At 44.0% G+C, this 18,107-nt stretch overlaps 2 protein-coding genes and 1 pseudogene across 2 annotated transcripts; 1 reads left to right on the forward strand and 2 right to left on the reverse strand.

The window, feature by feature from the left end:
* Window positions 1-4,797: 4,797 nt before the first annotated feature.
* Window positions 4,798-7,831, forward strand: LOC147971697 (uncharacterized; annotated as a pseudogene).
* Window positions 7,832-13,923: 6,092 nt separating this feature from the next.
* LOC147971698 (uncharacterized) lies at window positions 13,924-15,295 on the reverse strand. Its single transcript, XM_087522830.1, has 3 exons — window positions 15,215-15,295; window positions 14,701-15,130; window positions 13,924-14,615 (listed from the first exon to the last, which is right to left on the reverse strand). The coding sequence occupies exons 1-3, from the start codon at window positions 15,293-15,295 to the stop codon at window positions 13,924-13,926; spliced, it is 1,203 nt and encodes a 400-aa protein (XP_087378956.1).
* A 182-nt stretch (window positions 15,296-15,477) lies between these two features.
* Window positions 15,478-17,017, reverse strand: LOC147971699 (uncharacterized). Its single transcript, XM_087524084.1, has 2 exons — window positions 15,977-17,017; window positions 15,478-15,531 (listed from the first exon to the last, which is right to left on the reverse strand). Exons 1-2 carry the CDS (start codon window positions 17,015-17,017, stop codon window positions 15,478-15,480), a joined length of 1,095 nt encoding a protein of 364 aa, XP_087380210.1.
* Window positions 17,018-18,107: the final 1,090 nt, after the last annotated feature.

Consider the following 18,107-nt stretch of genomic DNA (forward strand, 5'->3'; position numbering starts at 1 on the left):
TCCGTTCCCGCGCCTCCCGAAGGTCGGCGACCGGGTCTATACGGCGGATGTTGGTGGAGACCTCCGCTGTCCTTACGATGGAGGCGGAGGTCGACCACTCAAGAGAGAGCGGAGCCCTACTCAGAAGCAAAAGAAAAAAATATAAAAGGAGATTCAGAAGGAATCAGCAAGATAAAGAATAAAGAAGATACAAGGGAGGTTAAGGACTTACGCCGACACCATTGGAGGCTGCTTGGGGGCCTTCTGAAACCTGGCCGCTTTCGCGGCCGCCTCGCGCCGCTTGGTTGCTGCGGCCGTGTCCTTGGTGGCGGCGGCCGAGTGTCTGGACTTCTTGGGGCGGCTGCCGAAAAGCAGCGCGCCTCGGCGTTTAGGCCCGCCGCCTGGTGTTGGTGGAGCGGCTGAGGAACTCGGCCCCGCCTTGTGGGAAGGCGGCAGACGGCGAGGCGCCTCCTCCTCATCCTCCTCCTCCTCATCGTCGTTCTGCCAGTCCTCCACGCCGCCTCTTCCTCCGGAGCCGCCTGCTCCTCCACCACCTGTGGTGTCGTCTTCCAGGGCGGCCGCCCCCAAGTCGGGGTATGCCACGTCGCTCACGTCCTGGTTCGGCTGGTAGACGATGTCGGCGTCCGACTGGGAGGGGGGATCTGCACTGGCAGTCGGTCTGATTAGTCGGCAAACCAGAGCCCGTCAGAAAAAAGAAAGAAGAAATGAAGAACTTACCATAGGAGGGGGGTTGGTGCGGGAGTACGGCCGCTTGCCGAATCGCCACCTCCCCTCGTCAAGCTTGAGGTCCACGATCTCGTTCACCATCAAGAGCCACCTCCGCAGTCGGCATCTCCTTGGTGCACGTCCGGCACGGGTCGCGGTGCCCGCTCATCTGACTCATCATGTGCGGCCGGCGTTGAAGTGGCAGAACCCGGCGCACCTCAAAGGCGACCAGCAAGTCAGACGCCTTGAGGCCCTCCGAATCCTTCATCACCTTAAGGCGGGCGATGGCGGCGGATGCGTCTTCTGACAGTGGCTTCGGCTTGAAGCCCCAGTTGACGCGAGGCACGGCAGGCGGACCTGCCACGTAAGGCGGCAGGTTGATGAAGTCATGCGTCAGGTCGATGTTCTTCACGTAGAAATACGACTTCTGCCACAGCTTCACCGACTGGGAAGGCATTTCCAGAACCCGGGCGCCACACCGCGATGAAAGCTCCACAGTACGCCGCCTCCTCCCTGACGGCAGTGCCGAGCTTGCTATAGAAGAAAGCTCCCTAGAGCTCGATGGTGGGGAGGACGCCGAGATACCCTTCGCACAGGGTGACGAAGGCCGACAATAGCACCACAGTGTTTGGTGTGAGGTGGTGCGGCTGAAGTCGGTAGAAGGCTAAGAAGGCGCGGAGGAAGTCGCTCGCCGGCAGGCCGAAGCCGCAGAGGAAGTGCGAGCGAAAGATGACGCACTCGCCTTCCTCCGGCACCGGTGAGATTTCCTTGGTGGGCGTGTTGACACGGAATTTCGCCAAAGTAAAGTATGGTGCAATAGCTATTATAAAAATATGAATTAATCCGAGTGGCAAAAATGATGAATCACCCAATGGGAAGAGCAAATGACTTTGTTTAACTTTGACCGCTTACTAGAAAATAGCAGGCGCGGAAATAAAGGAATGAGCCAAATATCAATATATAATTGTTGAGCACTTACATTGGCTTAGAATATGAAAATATCGGGTATTCACAAAGTTGGTAAAATGAATAAAATCTCCATAAAAGGTTTTATTCTCGATGAAATAATAACCATGAGACGCAAGATTATAGACGGCGCTAATATCTTCACATATTAGACCGCGTGAAATGTCAACATAAGATCATCGCGGGCGACGCTTATTTCCCAAATATTAAACCATGCAATATACATGGGCATTATTTCATCGCCGCTAATAAAATATCATGGCGACATAGGAAAAGAGACGCACGTCATTCCTAATGAAATATGGGTATGAGGGATATAACGCCACATAAAAATACATTTTCCATATATTTATATACGGCATGTCACACTAAGAAAATAATCCTCAATGTCACATTAATAGTTGATTAAGCCTAGCCCATTAAAATATGCTGGATGACGCCAAGGCCCATGGGTTAATTAGTAAAAGAAGGGGTTAAGCCCACATGAGCTAACCACGTACGTAACTTGCCAGCCAAACCATACAGTTGGAGAAATTAGTGATTAAACAAATAAACAAAGAAGGAGGCAGCCCCACGCTCACACGATCTCACCCACGAACTAGAGAACGTGGGCGCGTCCCTCCGTTGATTTCCTCCGTTGCTCCCTCCTATAAATACCTCCAAAGGGCCTGCTCTTGGCGCTCTCTTTTCCCTGATCGCTCCGCTGCGCTGCCGCACACTGCTGCTCTTTTTTTCCTGATCGCTCCGCTGCGCTGCCGCACACTGCTGCTCTCTTTTTCCCCGGCCGGCCGCTGCTGCTCTGCTGCTACTTTCCCTGCTCATATTCTTGATCTCTGGCCTCACGCTGCTGCTGCTGCTGCAAGGCCGTCGTCCGGTCAAAAGCCTGAGAAAGGTAGACAAGGTGGGCATCACGATTCTCCTCTAATCTTCTTGCTCCTCCCTATATCTCTCATCATGTTCATCTTTCTCCTTGGTTGATCATTGTGATACAAACCAAGGAGCATGCCCATGTGTCCTCATCTTGACATCTTGCCTTGGCTGATCATCGCGATACGAGCCAAAGTGCAATTATGTTCAGGAAAGGAAAATTTGTCCTTGGTTGATCATCGTGATATGAACCGAGGAACATATCTCACGTATTTTCATCTCGACATTTTTGCCTTGCCTGATCATCATGATACAAGCCAAAGTGCGAATATGTTTAGGAGAGGAAAATTTGCCCTTGGTTGGTCATTGTGACACAAGCCAAGGAGTATTCTCCATATATCTTCACCTTGATATTTTGCCTTGGCTGATCATCATGATACGAGCCAAAGAGCACTTATATTTAAGAGAAGAAAATTTGTCCTTGGTTGATCATTGTGATACAAACCAAGGAGCATTCTCCATATAGCCCCATCTTGACATTTCGCCTTGGTTGATCATCATGATACAGGCCAAAGTGCGAATATGTTTAACAACAACAAAAATACTCCTTGGCGGATCATTGTGATACAAATCAAGGAGCATACAGCATATAATTTCTTCTTGTAATTTTTTTTGCCTTGGTTGATCATCGTGATACAAGCCAAAGTGCGATTATGTCAAAGAGGATAAATCTCACTCCTTGGTCGATCATGGCGAACCAAAACTAAGGAGGATATATTTTCCCTTCCATCATAGATGAGAGTGACGCAAAGGTAAAGCTTGGGGAAAAACAAATATGAAACATACCCAAACCCTAGATGATCATCTACATAAAATCATAGAATAAAATATGTGCCTACAAAATGCACTCTTCATTTGTTTGAGTTGCACAAAATAAAACAATGTAAATTGTGCATGTACCTCTATACCTAGTGCATAAAAATGTATAAATCGGGTGCTTGCTAAATTATATTTGAGGCCTCTTGTTGGTTACACTGCGGACATACATGATATGCCACGTCAGTAGTAATACAAACAGGAAGGTACAAATGGCATATACATCTGTCATATAGATGATGAAATGAGCATACTCTAATGCATATAGAATATGCTAAGTGAAATCTAACGGGTAAACATGAGATAATAAAAGTGTTAGTTGTCTCATTTTGCACTAAAATATAGCATGCCCATAAAAAGAAATGAATGCGTGTAGGTTAAGTTAAAAGTATAATCCTACATATCTAAAATATGAAATCTAGAGCGTACAGACTCTATGCAACACGTATATACTGCCCACTGATGGTTAGAGTATATACATGTAACCCATAAAAAAAATAAAGGGATATTGCATCTAGCTCGCTTTAGTAGGTGCTATCATCAAACATATCAAATCAAACAAGATAACATATTGGATGGTTCTGATATTGGAACCCCCCTTTTTTCTTAAATTTCCATGCATGCGCATAGGCTAACATGGAGTAAATCATCATCTCATGCATGGTCATATATGCATCAATAAAAGATGTAGCATGCATGTATTAAGTGGATACTCTGCTAGTCGACTTATCACTCGTTAAAATGAAATGACCTGAAAGTTGATTAAGATAGCCGCATGGTCATACTAGCATATGTTGGTTAAGTCGACTACACAAATTAGGTGTCCGATGCAAAAAAACACACATTGCACTCGTACTCTACGTACTACTCATAATAGTACAAGGGTAAAAATATAAATGAACAAGACACATGATAACTTGAAGAAGATCGAGGATGCTCCCCCGAGCACACCGGCGTCAACGACAGCGAGGAGGAGCGACTTTTCTTTATCATTTTGTAGTAGTCATGTGTTGCAATTCTATGTAATAGGATAGTTGGAATTCTTAATCAGGGGTTTTCTCTTCGGAGATGTAATTAACAGAATTTTTATGTAAATGTAAGAATTCTGGAAATAAAGTACCTGCAATGTTTGATTCTATTTTTATTTTATGCATTTAAAATTCACTCTATATCAATGACGTGGACGCGTGTTTTCACGCCCGCCATTTTCCCATCATCAGATTCTGGCACGCCCGGTGGGACATATTTCTCCCCTCATCTTTGAATTCCAACATTAGATTGCAACATATGAATTCCCATAGTACATAAAGCATAAAACATTATGTACCATATACAAAAAAAAGTCAAAGAAAACTAATATATGGTTTTCTTTGTTTTGAAGGTATGGAGGGCGAAGTGCAGCAGTTTGTGACCCTTCGCTTCGGTGACCTTTGGCTTGATGTGCCAATTGGTCCTATTGTGACCTCACTAAGTGAAAGTTGGAAGACTACTGCTGCATCTCCAGTTGTACCAGATCAAGAAGAGGTCACTTCTCCACCAACGGAGGGGTTCACACCTGTTTTGTCAAAGTCTGCAAAGAGGAAAATGAGGGCTGCTAGAAAGAGGGTTGCTCAGAGTTCTGCAAGAGTGGTTACTCATGCTCCAGTGTCAGTAATGAAAGGAAAGATTGTTGAAGCAGGGCCATCCATCCGCCAGCAGTCCAAGGACAAGGGAAAGAAAGTCGTGTTTGAGAAATCCGAGTTTCCGCCACTTGTTTACAAGGGAAAAGAGAAGATGGTGGAGACACCCAACTCCAAACTACCTGGGAAAAGAGGCGGCGTTGCGGTCATATTGCCGTCAGCGTCGTCTTCAACAGGAAGGCCCACCAATGCTCGGAATATACTTCGAGCCGATGCTCCTGAGTTTGTCCCCTCACTGGCCCATAAACCTAGTGAGGAACGCTTGGGAATTATGCAAAAACATTCCCTGGAATGGAAGGGAGTGTGCCTTACATCTAGTGACCTCAAAACAGGCCACGTAGATCCAACATCTGCACCGTCAGTTCCTCTGTGTGAAGAAGCACCCATCTTACGAGAGTCCTTTGAAGGTTCGTTTGATCCAGTGCGGCATCAACGGCGACAGAGAAATGTCCGTCGATCTTGGATTGATCTTCCAGCTGCCGTAGGTCAAGATGCGGCGAGCCGACACCGTTCTCATGTGAGCAAGTCTGTCAAGGGGAGATGGAAAAACACTCGTCCAAAGATCCAAGCTCAGAATCCAGATGACTCATATGTTGTTAAATTCATATGTCAAGCAATAAGGTCACAGCTCCCCGGTGCATCCACATCACAAAACGATGAGGGTGGCGCCATCATGCGACTGGCGGAGGCCCTGGCCCAACGACCCGAGTACCAAGAATTCATTCAGCAACATCCTGAACATCAAGAATATGTGAACCAAGGTGCTCGTGTCCGTTCAAGAAGGGAGGCGTACAAAGAAAGAGAAAGGGAAGTACGGGCCAGGTCTGGGTCAAGCAGAGTCCAAGGGGCAGAACACGCTCCATCAGATGAGGACAGTCGGGCTAAAGTGAACAAGTGGCTATCAAATCCATCAAATGAGGTGGCCACGATCTTGTCTCCATGGCCCTCTCGTAAGCAGACCAAGAATAAATCATTCGAAGTGTTCCAAGCAATGCCAATTGGTGTCAGGGCGGCGTCGGACAAGACCAGCGAAACATCCTCCACATCAACACATTTCAAGAGGAAGAAGGCACGCAAAACTGTCGTAGAAGGTCCTCGTCATAAGACACGAAGCCAAAAAGGTTCAGAACATGAAGAGCTTGGGTCTAGCTGTGGTGGGTCTTATAATCCCCTATCGGACAGTACCCCTTGTCCTTCTGAAAATGAGATAGAACTCCACCATGGTGCAGAGCATACAGAACAAGTCCTAGCCGCGAATGAAACTCGTTCGGTTGAAGAGCAATTGGCCAACCTTACGGCAGCACTTCAGCAAAAGGAAGATGAGCTCGCAGCCCTTCGAATTCAGATGAGCAATAACCAGAATAAAGGAAATGAAGGGGATGGTGGCGCAAGTGCTAGCAGCCAACATGGAGGAGCAGGGCTTAACCTTGAGGCGATCCAAAGAATGATCGCTGAAGGGGTAAAGTCGCAGTTGATGCAAACTCAGTACTCAATGAGGCCAGGGTATGTTAAGCCATACCCACCTGATGTGGATTTAGTTCCTTTCCCGACAAATTACAGGCAGCCACAGTTTAGTAAGTTCAACGGGAGTGGATCTCCCCATGAGCACATAGCACACTTCCTTGCTGCTTGTCAGGATACAGCTAACAACGGAGCACTTCTCCTTAGGCAGTTTGTACAGACATTGTCTGGGCCTGCCTTCACCTGGTACAGCAAGCTACCTCCAAGCTCTATAAAAACGTGGGAACAAATGCAAAACTCATTCCTCGAGCGGTTTTATAGCACGCAGAGGACGGTGGGCATAACTGAGTTGACCCAAACTGAACAAGGGTTCAACGAGAGGGCGGCTGATTTCATAAATAGATGGAGAAACCTAAGTCTTCATTGCCCACAACCAATCACTGAGCCAGAAGCAGTGCGTATGTGCATGAACAATCTCCGCTCGGAAGTGGCTGTCCAGTTACAAGGAGTGAGACCCCTCACATTTGAAGAGTTAGCTTCAAAATCCACGGATATAGAAAATTTTATGCAGCTTGTCGCTCGTCGAACAAAAACGACATTCAACAAGCCTACAGACAAAGGTGGTTAGCGTGAAAAGTTGCCGATGAAACCCAAGTCTGCACAAGCCATGGAGACAACGGCGGTAAAACCTCAGTTTCAGCCCGGAAGATCACCTATAGGGAATCAAGGGCAGCGAGATGCACAGGTTGGTAGGAGGCCAACTCTTAGCGAACGGCAAAACAGGGAGTATTCTTTTTCTGTAGAAGAAATTGATGGCCTTTTCACTGGTTTAAAGGAGTTGAGTCTAATAGAACTTCCCAGGCCCAAAAGGCCAGAAGAAGCTTCAAAATTTAATGACCCAAATTTCTGTCACTACCATCGCATTTTGGGCCATACACTCAAAGATTGCTTTGTTGTGAAGAATATCATCCAGAAAATGATCGATGAGGGGACTATTGATGTGGATCTCCTCAAAAGCATGACAAAGGGAAAGAAAAAGGCTTCAGCAAATGTCGCCACCCTCCAGGATGATGCGGTGAGTTCTGCGTCTTCAAATATGAAGGGTACTTATGATGATGCATTACTAATTTCCAAATGTGGATGTTCTCCTATGATAATTCCAGGCCTTGCCAAATCGCAAGATCAGCATAAAGGAGAGGCTTACATTCCCTTCAGCAATGGTGCAGCCCAAGGTTGGGGGCCACGGCGGTCAAAACGCCGTGTACTACCCCCAGTGATGGAAGAAGCTCCTCCTCTGCGCTTCGCACCGAAGATATATCAGCACACCACGAAGCGCAAGAGAATACGAAGTGAAGAATTCAACGTTCTCACTATTGGTGTGTTCGAGGATGATGGCGAGTCTCTATGCTTCCCTGACGAAGAACCATTAGAAGTTGATCAGGTTCATCTTAGATCAGGTCGTCAATTAGCAGACCCTCATCCCCCACCTAGAAAGGAACCAAAAAGCAAGGATGCAGTTCCAAATGATTCGACAGACCCTGCCTGTAGGGTGCCAGTCAAGTATGATGTAATCGCACATTTGAAGAAAATACCAGCTATGCTTTCTGTGTATGATGCTTTGTGTCTTTCATCTGATATGCGTAAAGCTCTTGTCACGGCACTCACGTTTCTAGAAGACTACAGAGTAGAAGTATCTCAAACTGAGGTAGAAGAATCTGAAGTCCTAAATATGACGTTCACAGATGAGGATATGTTGTTAGGCCCCAAGAAGCACAACGGACCTCTTCTCATGTTTGGCGAAATTGATGTATTGCCGATAAATCGCATAATGATAGATGGTGGGTCAGCTATAAATCTGCTACCATTGCGTACACTCAAAAAGATTGGGTATTCCAAGAGAGATTTGAGCAAGTCTAACGTGGTTATACATGGATTTAACCAATCAGGGCAAGAAGCTATGGGTACCATTTCGTTGGTTTTAAAATTGGATACATTATCCACATACGTGAAGTTTCACGTGATTGATGCGGCCACATCATATAATGCATTGCTTGGACGCCCATGGTTACATGAGAATCAAGTTGTGCCATCCACTTTACATCAGTGTATCAAATATATAGATCGGACAGGTGATACAGTCAGAATATTTGCTGATAAGAAGCCATTCACAATAGCTGAATCTTTCTATGCTGATGCAAAGTTCTACTTCGAGCCTGTTGATAAGGTGCAAAAGCCAAAATCCTGGAAAATACCCGAGTCAAATGTGGTAGAACAAGAGGTCGTAGAACCCTCGTCAAAGAAAAAGACCTACCAGTATATACCAAGCAACCAAAGGAAGAAGGGTGACCCAATATTTCGTGTCATAGACAAATCCCATGACATGAAAGGTACTAATTTCCCTACGCCTTTACCTCCTTTGGTACAATATAGAATAAAACAATCCCAAAAAGAGCCGCGTCATTCAAACATTGGTGAAAGTGAAAATAAAAATATAACACAAATATCTATGCTTAACAAAGATGATGAATCTTTACCCATTTCTTTGTATGATAACAGGGTCTTGTACATGATGCAGCAAATGGGTTATGACATCGCCACTGGCCCGTCCCTATGTGATGGTCGGGGACAGCTAGCACCATTCGAAAAGGTGTTATCTCAAGAACAACTCGAAGCTCTACACGAAGACCATGTTTTAAAAGAAATGAAGCATGGGTTAGGATATGAGGTTTGTATGGCTTCGGCTGAGTATACGGACATGACGGAAGCATCTCCAAAAATGGAGGATGGCAACCAATGCACCATGGATGACTTGGAAGAAATAAATATTGGTACGGCTGATGACCGTCGTCCAATTTTTATTAGCAAACATTTGTCTCAAGAAAATAAACTAAAATATCATGAGTTCCTGCGTGCAAATAGAGATGTATTCGCTTGGACTTATGAAGAAATGCCTGGGTTGGACCCAAACATAGCCGTCCATCGCCTTGCTGTGCGAGATGACGCCACACCAGTGAAGCAAGCTCAAAGAAAATACCGGCCTGAAATACTTCCACAAATAGAAGTCGAGGTCAACAAACTCATAGCCGCAGGGTTCATTAGAGAAGTCAAATACCCCATATGGGTCTCTAGTATTGTACCCGTTAAAAAGAAGAATGGTCAAACACGCATATGTGTAGATTTCAGGGATATGAATAAAGCATGCCCCAAAGATGATTTCCCAATACCCATCTCTGAAATACTAGTCGATGCTACTATGGGGCATGAAATATTTTCTTTCATGGATGGTTGTTCCGGCTATAATCAAATTAAAATGGCACCTGAAGATGAAGAGTTAACAGCATTCCGCACACCTAAAGGCATATATTGTTATAAAGTCATGCCTTTCGGATTAAAAAATGCTGGGGCGACATATCAATGAGCAATGACAATCATCTTAGACGGGTTGTTATATGTGATTGTTGAATGCTATATAGACGACATAGTTGTGAAATCAAAGCATGAACAAGACCACTTGAAACACCTTGAAATGGTTTTTGAGCGTCTTAGGCAACATAATCTAAAAATGAACCCCATGAAGTGCGCGTTCGGAGTTTCCTCTGGAAAATTTCTCGGTTTTGTGGTTACAAAAAATGGTATTCAGATCGACCCAAGTAAAATCAAGGCGATTGTTAAGATGCCACCACCCACTAACTTACATGAACTGAAGAGTTTCCAAGGCCACCTAGCATATATTAGGAGGTTTATCTCAAATTTATCTGGGAGATGCAAACCTTTCTCGCGACTTATGAAGAAAAGAGTCCCTTTTGAATGGGATCAAGCATGCCAAAACGCATTCCTAGAAATTAAGAAATATTTGATAAATCCTCCTGTTTTAGGCGCACCAATTAAAGACCGACCATTAATTCTCTATACTGCTGCAATGCCTACTTCATTAGGTGCACTCCTGGCACAAAATAATGATGCAGGAAAGGAAACGTCCCTGTATTATCTTAGCCGCACCTTGGTAGGGGCCGAGTGCAACTATCCAGAGATGGAAAAAATATGTCTCGCATTGGTATTCGCTGCACAAAAATTGCGACACTACATGTTAGAACACACTGTATATTTAGTCTCAAGAGCAGACCCACTCAGATATATCTTAAGTAAAATGGTACTCTCAGGGAGACTAGCTAAATGGGCGATGCTTTTGTCACAATTTGACATCACATATATACCGCAAAAGGCCGTAAAAGGCCAAGCTTTGGCTAACTTCCTTGCGGCACATCCGATCCCAGATGATTTTCCTATAGATGATGACTTGCCAGATGAGGATGTATTCGCCACGACCGTTACAAAATCAACATGGCAAGTGTACTTTGATGGCGCTTGCCAGCAATCTGGATCAGGTGCCGGAGTCGTTTTCATTACACCTAATGAAGGGGTGATTCCGTACTCATTTACCCTAACTTCGGCGGTGTCAAATAATTCAGCCGAATATGAAGCTCTTATCATTGGGCTTGAAATAGCAATAAACATGGGGCTCGATACGCTCTCTGTTTATGGGGACTCACAATTAGTGATTAATCAACTGATGGGGACCTACATGGTAAAGAAACAAGAATTGTTGCCATATTTCAAAAGGGCAAAAGAGCTCCTAGCTATGCTCAAAGATCTAAATATTCAGCACATAGTTAGAAATCAAAACGAAAAGGCTGACGCCTTAGCCGGTTTAGCTGCAAGTATGTCACTAGACTCACATGAAATGATGGACGTACACATAGAGGAACGAAGGTTATTGCCAATATTTGTTGAAGAAGAAGAAACGGTAATATCTTCTGCAATGACAGCTGATATATGTGAAATTGAGGTAGGGGATTGGCGAGCACCATTCCTCGAATATCTACTTCATGGATACCTACCTCTTGATACTAGCGAAAGATCTAGAATCCGCAAAAGATCAATCCATTACACATGCATCAATGACATACTCTATAGGCGTTCCCATGACGGCATATTATTGCGCTGCCTTGCTGGAAATGAAATTATGGAGGCCTTAAACGAGGTGCATGCTGGAATATGTGGCTCGCACCAATCAGGTCCTAAATTGCACTACCAATTAAGGCGTCTAGGCTACCACTGGCCTACAATGTTTGAAGACGCCACTAAATTTGCAAAGAAATGCCATGAATGTCAAGTGCATGCTGACTTTATACATCAGCTGCACGAACCACTCCATGCGACAAATATGTCTTGGCCTTTTGAAATGTGGGGAATGGATATAGTTGGGCCAATTCATCCACCATCGTCCAAAGGTCACAAACTCATTTTAGCAGCAACAGACTATTTCTCCAAGTGGGCTAAACTTACACCACTAAAGGAAGACAAAGCGCAGAATGTAGAACATTTTATAAGAACACAACTCATATATCGTTTTGGCGTTCCTTCCTGGATCATGTCTAATAATGGAACTCCTTTTAAAAACAAACAAGTGGATAAGTTATACTCCAAGTTTAAGATAGACCATCATTATTCCATGGCATATAATCCAGCCGCCAATGGACAAGCAGAAGCTTTCAACAAAACCCTCTGCAAGTTGCTAAAGAAAGTTGTATCAAAAAATAAGCGTGACTGGCATGAAAAGCTTCTGGAAGCCTTGTGGGCTTACAGAACCACAACACGCACGCCGACAGGAATGACACCTTATTCCTTAGTATTTGGAGGAGAAGCCATTCTACCTTTGGAGGTACAGATCACGTCATTGAGAGTCGCTACACATGAAAATTTGTCAGAAGGAAAATCAGTACAATTACGTCTCGATGAATTAGAGAGACTAGAAGGTAGACAACTTCAAGCTCTGCAAAATCTTGAGGCATATCAAGCTAGGATGTCGCGAGCATTCGACAAACGAGTCAAACGAAGGTCGTTCAAACAAGGAGATTTAGTTCTGGCTGTCATTCGTCCCATGAATATCACGCGACGGATGAAAGGAAAATTTGAACCAAAATGGGAAGGTCCCTTCGTCATAAAAGAGGTCTATTCTAGCGGGGCGTATAGAATCGTATCACCAGATGGGAAATACTCGCCGGCACCGGTAAATGGGAAATTCCTTAAGCGTTACTATGCATAAAAAAATACACTCCATACCCTCACGAGTCTAAACTGGGGCACATAAAAAAATACACTCCATACCCTCACGAGTCTAAACTGGGGCACATAAAAAAATACACTCCATACCCTCACGAGTCTAAACTGGGGCACATAAAAAAAATACACTCCATATCCTCACGAGTCTAAACTGGGGCACATAAAAAAATACACTCCATACCCTCACGAGTCTAAACTGGGGCACATAAAAAAAATACACTCCATACCCTCACGAGTCTAAACTGGGGCACATAAAAAAAATACACTCCATACCCTCACGAGTCTAAACTGGGGCACATAAAAAAAATACACTCCATACCCTCACGAGTCTAAACTGAGGCACATAAAAAAATACACTCCATACCTTCACGAGTCTAAACTGGGGCACATAAAAAAATACACTCCATACCCTCACGAGTCTAAACTGGGGCACATAGAAAAAATACACTCCATACCCTCACGAGTCTAAACTGGGGCACATAAAAAAATACACTCCATACCCTCACGAGTCTAAACTGGGGCACATAGAAAAAATACACTCCATACCCTCACGAGTCTAAACTGGGGCACATAAAAAAATACACTCCATACCCTCACGAGTCTAAACTGGGGCACATAAAAAAAATACACTCCATACCCTCACGAGTCTAAACTGGGGCACATAGAAAAAATTTACTCCATACCCTCACGAGCCTAAACTGGGGCGCACAAAAAAACTAATTACTCCAACGACTTACGAGTGTAAACTGTGATGCAAAGAAAAGAAATCATCAAGCGTACTCCATACCCTTAAGAGTATAAACTGGGGCACGTAAAATTTTACTCCGATATCCTACGAGTCTAAACTATGGCGTAAAAAAAAGACTCCAAATTCTCATAAGCTTAAACTGTTGTACGAAAGGGCAGTGTATATAAAAATATAAATAAATTTGTAAAAGATAAAAAATGAACAATGAAATAAAGTAATAAAGCTTCAAGCAAAAAAATGTAAATAAATAAAGGGGTTACCCAAGCTAGTTCATGCAATTAGCACAGAGTATCCATTCCACACAGAAAACAGGGCTACACGAATAACATTGCATAGTCCATCAGTACACATGAATAGATCCCATGCAAACATACACGAATGGTGCTACTGGCATGCGAGAATACCCAAGAAAATGGGTTTGCCGATTGGCCGCCTTATGCAAGTCTGAGTAAAAAATGTAAATAGACAACATGTCTGATTTATTAAGAACAAAGAAACTCAATTGGACATGGAGCGCCACTCCTTCAGACTTCTAATAATAGACTTGGCTTCGTCCTCCAGCGTCGATGTCTTCCCTTTAAGAGCCTCCAATTCCTCGGAAGCTTTCACATTAGCTTCGAGCAAATCTTCATGCAACTTCTTGGCTTCAGCTTGCTTGGCGGAACGGTCTGACTCCAGTTGCTTGACCCTTTCTTCAGCTGTACACAACTCAACGGTAGCTTCTTGTAGTTGAGCGGAGAGGGCCTCCACACGTTCCTTCTTCTCAGCTTGTTTCTCCAGCATGGATGACATCTCTTCCGCTGAAGTTTTCAGAGACGCTTCAATGGATTCAGCCCTCCTCTCTGCTACAGTAACAAATTCAGACTTTTGCTTTGACTGACCCTCAATGGTTCTGCGGGCTTCTTGCACTGTATCTGAGATCGAGACAAATTTTTCCCAAGCCGCGCGGACAGGGGCAATTTGAGGAACAATATCACCAACCGGGAGCATCGACCGAACTGCCTGGAAAATCTCATGGCGCTGAGAATCTGTTAATGTAGGGGCATCTAAAGCTTCAAAAGCATTCTGCAGCAACAAATCGATAGCATCCAGAACTGGCTTGGTAATAGCGGAAATATCCATGGATGGCGCTGAAATCTGTGTCATTATTCCCTCGCCACTGACGAGATTAGAAGCTCCTTCCGTATCACCTGGCGATAAGAAGAAGGGGCAAGATAAATGATATTGCAATGAAGTTAATAAATAGAAAAAGATACAAAGGACGAATAAAGCTACCGTGCGTAGAGATAGGCAAAATGTTTGAAATATCAGCCTGCGAGGCCACGCCTGAGTATAGATATGTAGGGGGAGTTGGAAGATTAAGAGAGGGTTCTGATATATCAAAATCCTCAAACGATAGATCAGAACCTATGACATTATCATCAGTCCCTGTATCATCAAGTTCATGCATAAAATCAACCAACTCGTCAAGATTACATGGGCTTTCTCCAAGAGAAATTTCAATCTTTCTTTTTACAGCAGGTCTTTCCTCCCCACCGGAAGAGATTGTTGCATTTGGACTAGGTTCCTCTGAGTTCCTATCAACCAAAATGTCAGTACCCTCCTTCCTTGCATTTAAATGTGTGCCTGATACTGTCACGTTTATAAGTGGCCGGGGATTGGAAGAGGAACTTGCAGCAACATCATTTGGATTATTTTTCCGCTTCTAAAAAATAGCAAAAATAATATCAGTTAGTAAATAGTGGTGTTGGCGCATAATAGTAAAAAAAGGTATACGTATATATATTACCTGTTGCAACAAAGGTGGCGGGGCATTGTTATCCAAGTGGTAACCTCTTAAGATGTCCCTCCAATGATTCACTACCGGCATTTCTCTCGCCTCAATAGCTGCAAGATATTCCTCTTGCCGTTCAGCAGACACCCTCTTTACTACGACAAGATCCCCTTCCAAAATCTTGCAAGAAAAAATATGTTTCTTCCCATTATTCACATATTTGGCAAGCCTTTCTTCATAGGAATCTCGCCCGTGCATGTTACCTTGACGAAGCTGGCCTAGAACGCTGGTGAAAGGTTGGATGAAAATGGTCCACCAGTTTGTCCATGCCACTGAGGAATTGCCCACAAAATCTTTGTTGGGAATATAGTGAGGCTGTTTCGGATTCGAGCGCAATAAATGCCACCAGTGTGCATAAGCAACACTAATGTCATCTATTATATATAAACTGCGCAATGGAGTATATGGTACTTGCTGATCCAATTTGAATTGTCGAGCCACCCGGTCGGGATGATACAGCTCAACAATGCACAAGTCGTCATCATAATCGGACCTTCTCCACGGTAGCATCCCTCGACGGATGGAAATGGTGAATGCTTTTTGCAGCCAACGAGTGCTAGCCAAGTTAAAGAAATTTGAGGGGTACCACAAAATACTCTTGTGTTTCTCGAAGAAATCGTGCGCCTTTTCAGGGCTAAAATTGTGTGGAATCCTAAACATAGTCCCCACCATAGATAATTTCCCTGGACAAAGCTTAGGAGTTGGAAATTTGCTCACTTTTGCTCGTTTACCAAATACATTCTTCAGATAAACCCCCATCCAGCCGATAATGAAATGGACGGGCCATCCCCTAATCCAGTAGCAGGGTCCTACAGGATGGGTGCTGATGCGACGAAGCGAAAAATAGATAGAACAAAGTGCTGGTGGAGCTAATGAAATTCGACGCCCTAGAGCGATCCAGGACGCCATCACAAGGACGCCAGCGCGAATGTAGGCTCCCCCGCCAATGACAACAAAGTAGCACAACCAAACAGCAATGTACGCCGCGACATACAAGCGGACCTCACGAAGAGACGCGAAAGGAACAGAATGGTCTCGCCGGTTGTGAAAATAGTCGCACCAGACCTGGAAAGTCACGTGGCCGCCATTGTTCTTGGCAAGCTGATCATGTGCGGATAATAGGTCCGGTAAGAAGTCAGGGAATTGGCAAAGGGAGGGGTCTAGTGCATGTTCTGGTGGGATAAATTCTTCATATAAGTCTCCATCTAGAGGAAGACCAGCCATTTGATACATATCAAGGAGTGTAATAGTACGTTCACCACATGAGAATAGGAACGTGTTGGTTTTTGGATTCCATTTTTCTAACAGAGATCTTAGCAAGGCAGGTGAAATAGAATAATCACCCAAAGAGCAGTAAATAGCTCCACAAAGGTAATCTGAACCTTCACCAAGCCCTTTTAGGGAAAAAGAATGATTTCGTAAAATGTTTGCCCCCCATTCATTATAGCCTGAAGGACGTGGCATATACTCAATATCATGACGTTCCCAAGTCAGACCTTTGGATACCATCCTAGTACATAGACATAAAGCTGTATCAATTCGCGGTGAAGCCGCCAATGGGTAATATGAATAAGCTAGTTTGGACTGTCTCGCTCGCCAACCGCGAGGACCGTTGTCGAGTTCACCCTTTGGTATACTTATAGCTTTAACTATGGGGCAGTCTTGGTCATCGGAGCTAGGTTCATATAGTTTCTGTTGCTTGGCTAGCTCGACAAGGGATAGTCGATGTGAGGGAACCGTGGGCGATTTCTGCGCCATCTCTATACAAAAGAATATACGTGTGTCGGTACAGGTACAAGTTGTGTTCAAAACAACAAAATAAATGAACCATGGTAAATGAATGGAAATTTTACCACGGAGGCGATAGCCCGAGCGAAGCCAGCCCTTGATGAAGAAGAAAGGATTTGCACTCTACAAAAAAAGGATGATGATTGTTAGTGCTAAAAAAATTATGCAAAGGTCAAATATCAGCAAAACGAATTATCCTCCAAAAAAAAGAGATACATGCATAAAGCCCAATCTAGAATTTCTGGAATGTCAACTTTGAAAGGGTTGATAGATGCAAAACTTTGAAAAAAAAGTTTATATATGCAAAACTTTGAAAGAGTTGATAATTCTTGCATCAAATAAAGGGGGGCTTCATTGATCTTGCAGTTTGTACGTCGGACCAAGTTCATATAAACTTGCCGGCACGTCAATTGCGAGAAAGATATATGTGTGTAGCTTAAAAATGAGCTCTACAGTTTGTACGTCGGACCAAGTTCATATAAACTTGCCGGCACGCCAACTGTGAAGAAGATATAAGTTTGCATCTTTAAACGACCATCTTTTAAATAAATAAATAAATAAAACATTGATCTCACAGTTTGTACGTCGGGCCAAGTTCATATAAACTTGCCGGCACGCCAACTGTGAAAAAGATATACGTGTGATCTTTAAACGAGCATCTTATATAAACTTGGAAAGAGTTGATAATTGCCGCATGAATAAAGGGGAGTTTCGTTGATTGTATGACATATCTCACAATTTGTACGTCGGGCCAAGTTCATATCAACTTGCCGGCACGCCAATTGTGAGAAAGGTATACGTTTGATCTTTAAAACGAGAATTTTAAGTATAAAAAAATATTGATCTCTACAATTGTACGTCGGACCAAGTTCGTATATAACTTGCCGGCACGTCATTGCGAGACCAAATTTCCGCATATATACGGGATAAGATGCACAGGCGTTCATGGCCTAAAGGAGGTTACGTGCATGGATTCATCTATAAATTATTCATCCAATCTCTGATGCTGGTATGTGTATAAAAAGAAAAAAAAAAGACAGTAGGTATAGTACCTAAAGAG

This window comes from Triticum urartu, chromosome 5A (assembly GCF_056163025.1).
Source record: "Triticum urartu cultivar PI428250 chromosome 5A, HENAU_Tu73, whole genome shotgun sequence".
Taxonomy (NCBI): domain Eukaryota; kingdom Viridiplantae; phylum Streptophyta; class Magnoliopsida; order Poales; family Poaceae; genus Triticum; species Triticum urartu.

What these genes read in the sequence shown, in the direction of transcription:
- LOC147971698 (XM_087522830.1), bottom strand. Translation starts at nt 15,295, where the DNA reads ATGCCGGTAGTGAATCATTGGAGGGACATCTTAAGAGGTTACCACTTG. An exon ending in CGCCACCTTTGTTGCAACAG is followed by an intron (nt 15,131 to 15,214) that starts GTAATATATATA and finishes GCTATTTTTTAG; the next exon opens with AAGCGGAAAAATAATCCAAA. An exon ending in TTTGCCTATCTCTACGCACG is followed by an intron (nt 14,616 to 14,700) that starts GTAGCTTTATTC and finishes TCTTATCGCCAG; the next exon opens with GTGATACGGAAGGAGCTTCT.
- LOC147971699 (XM_087524084.1), bottom strand. Translation starts at nt 17,017, where the DNA reads ATGGCGCAGAAATCGCCCACGGTTCCCTCACATCGACTATCCCTTGTC. An exon ending in TATTTGGTAAACGAGCAAAA is followed by an intron (nt 15,532 to 15,976) that starts GTGAGCAAATTT and finishes GCAATTCCTCAG; the next exon opens with TGGCATGGACAAACTGGTGG.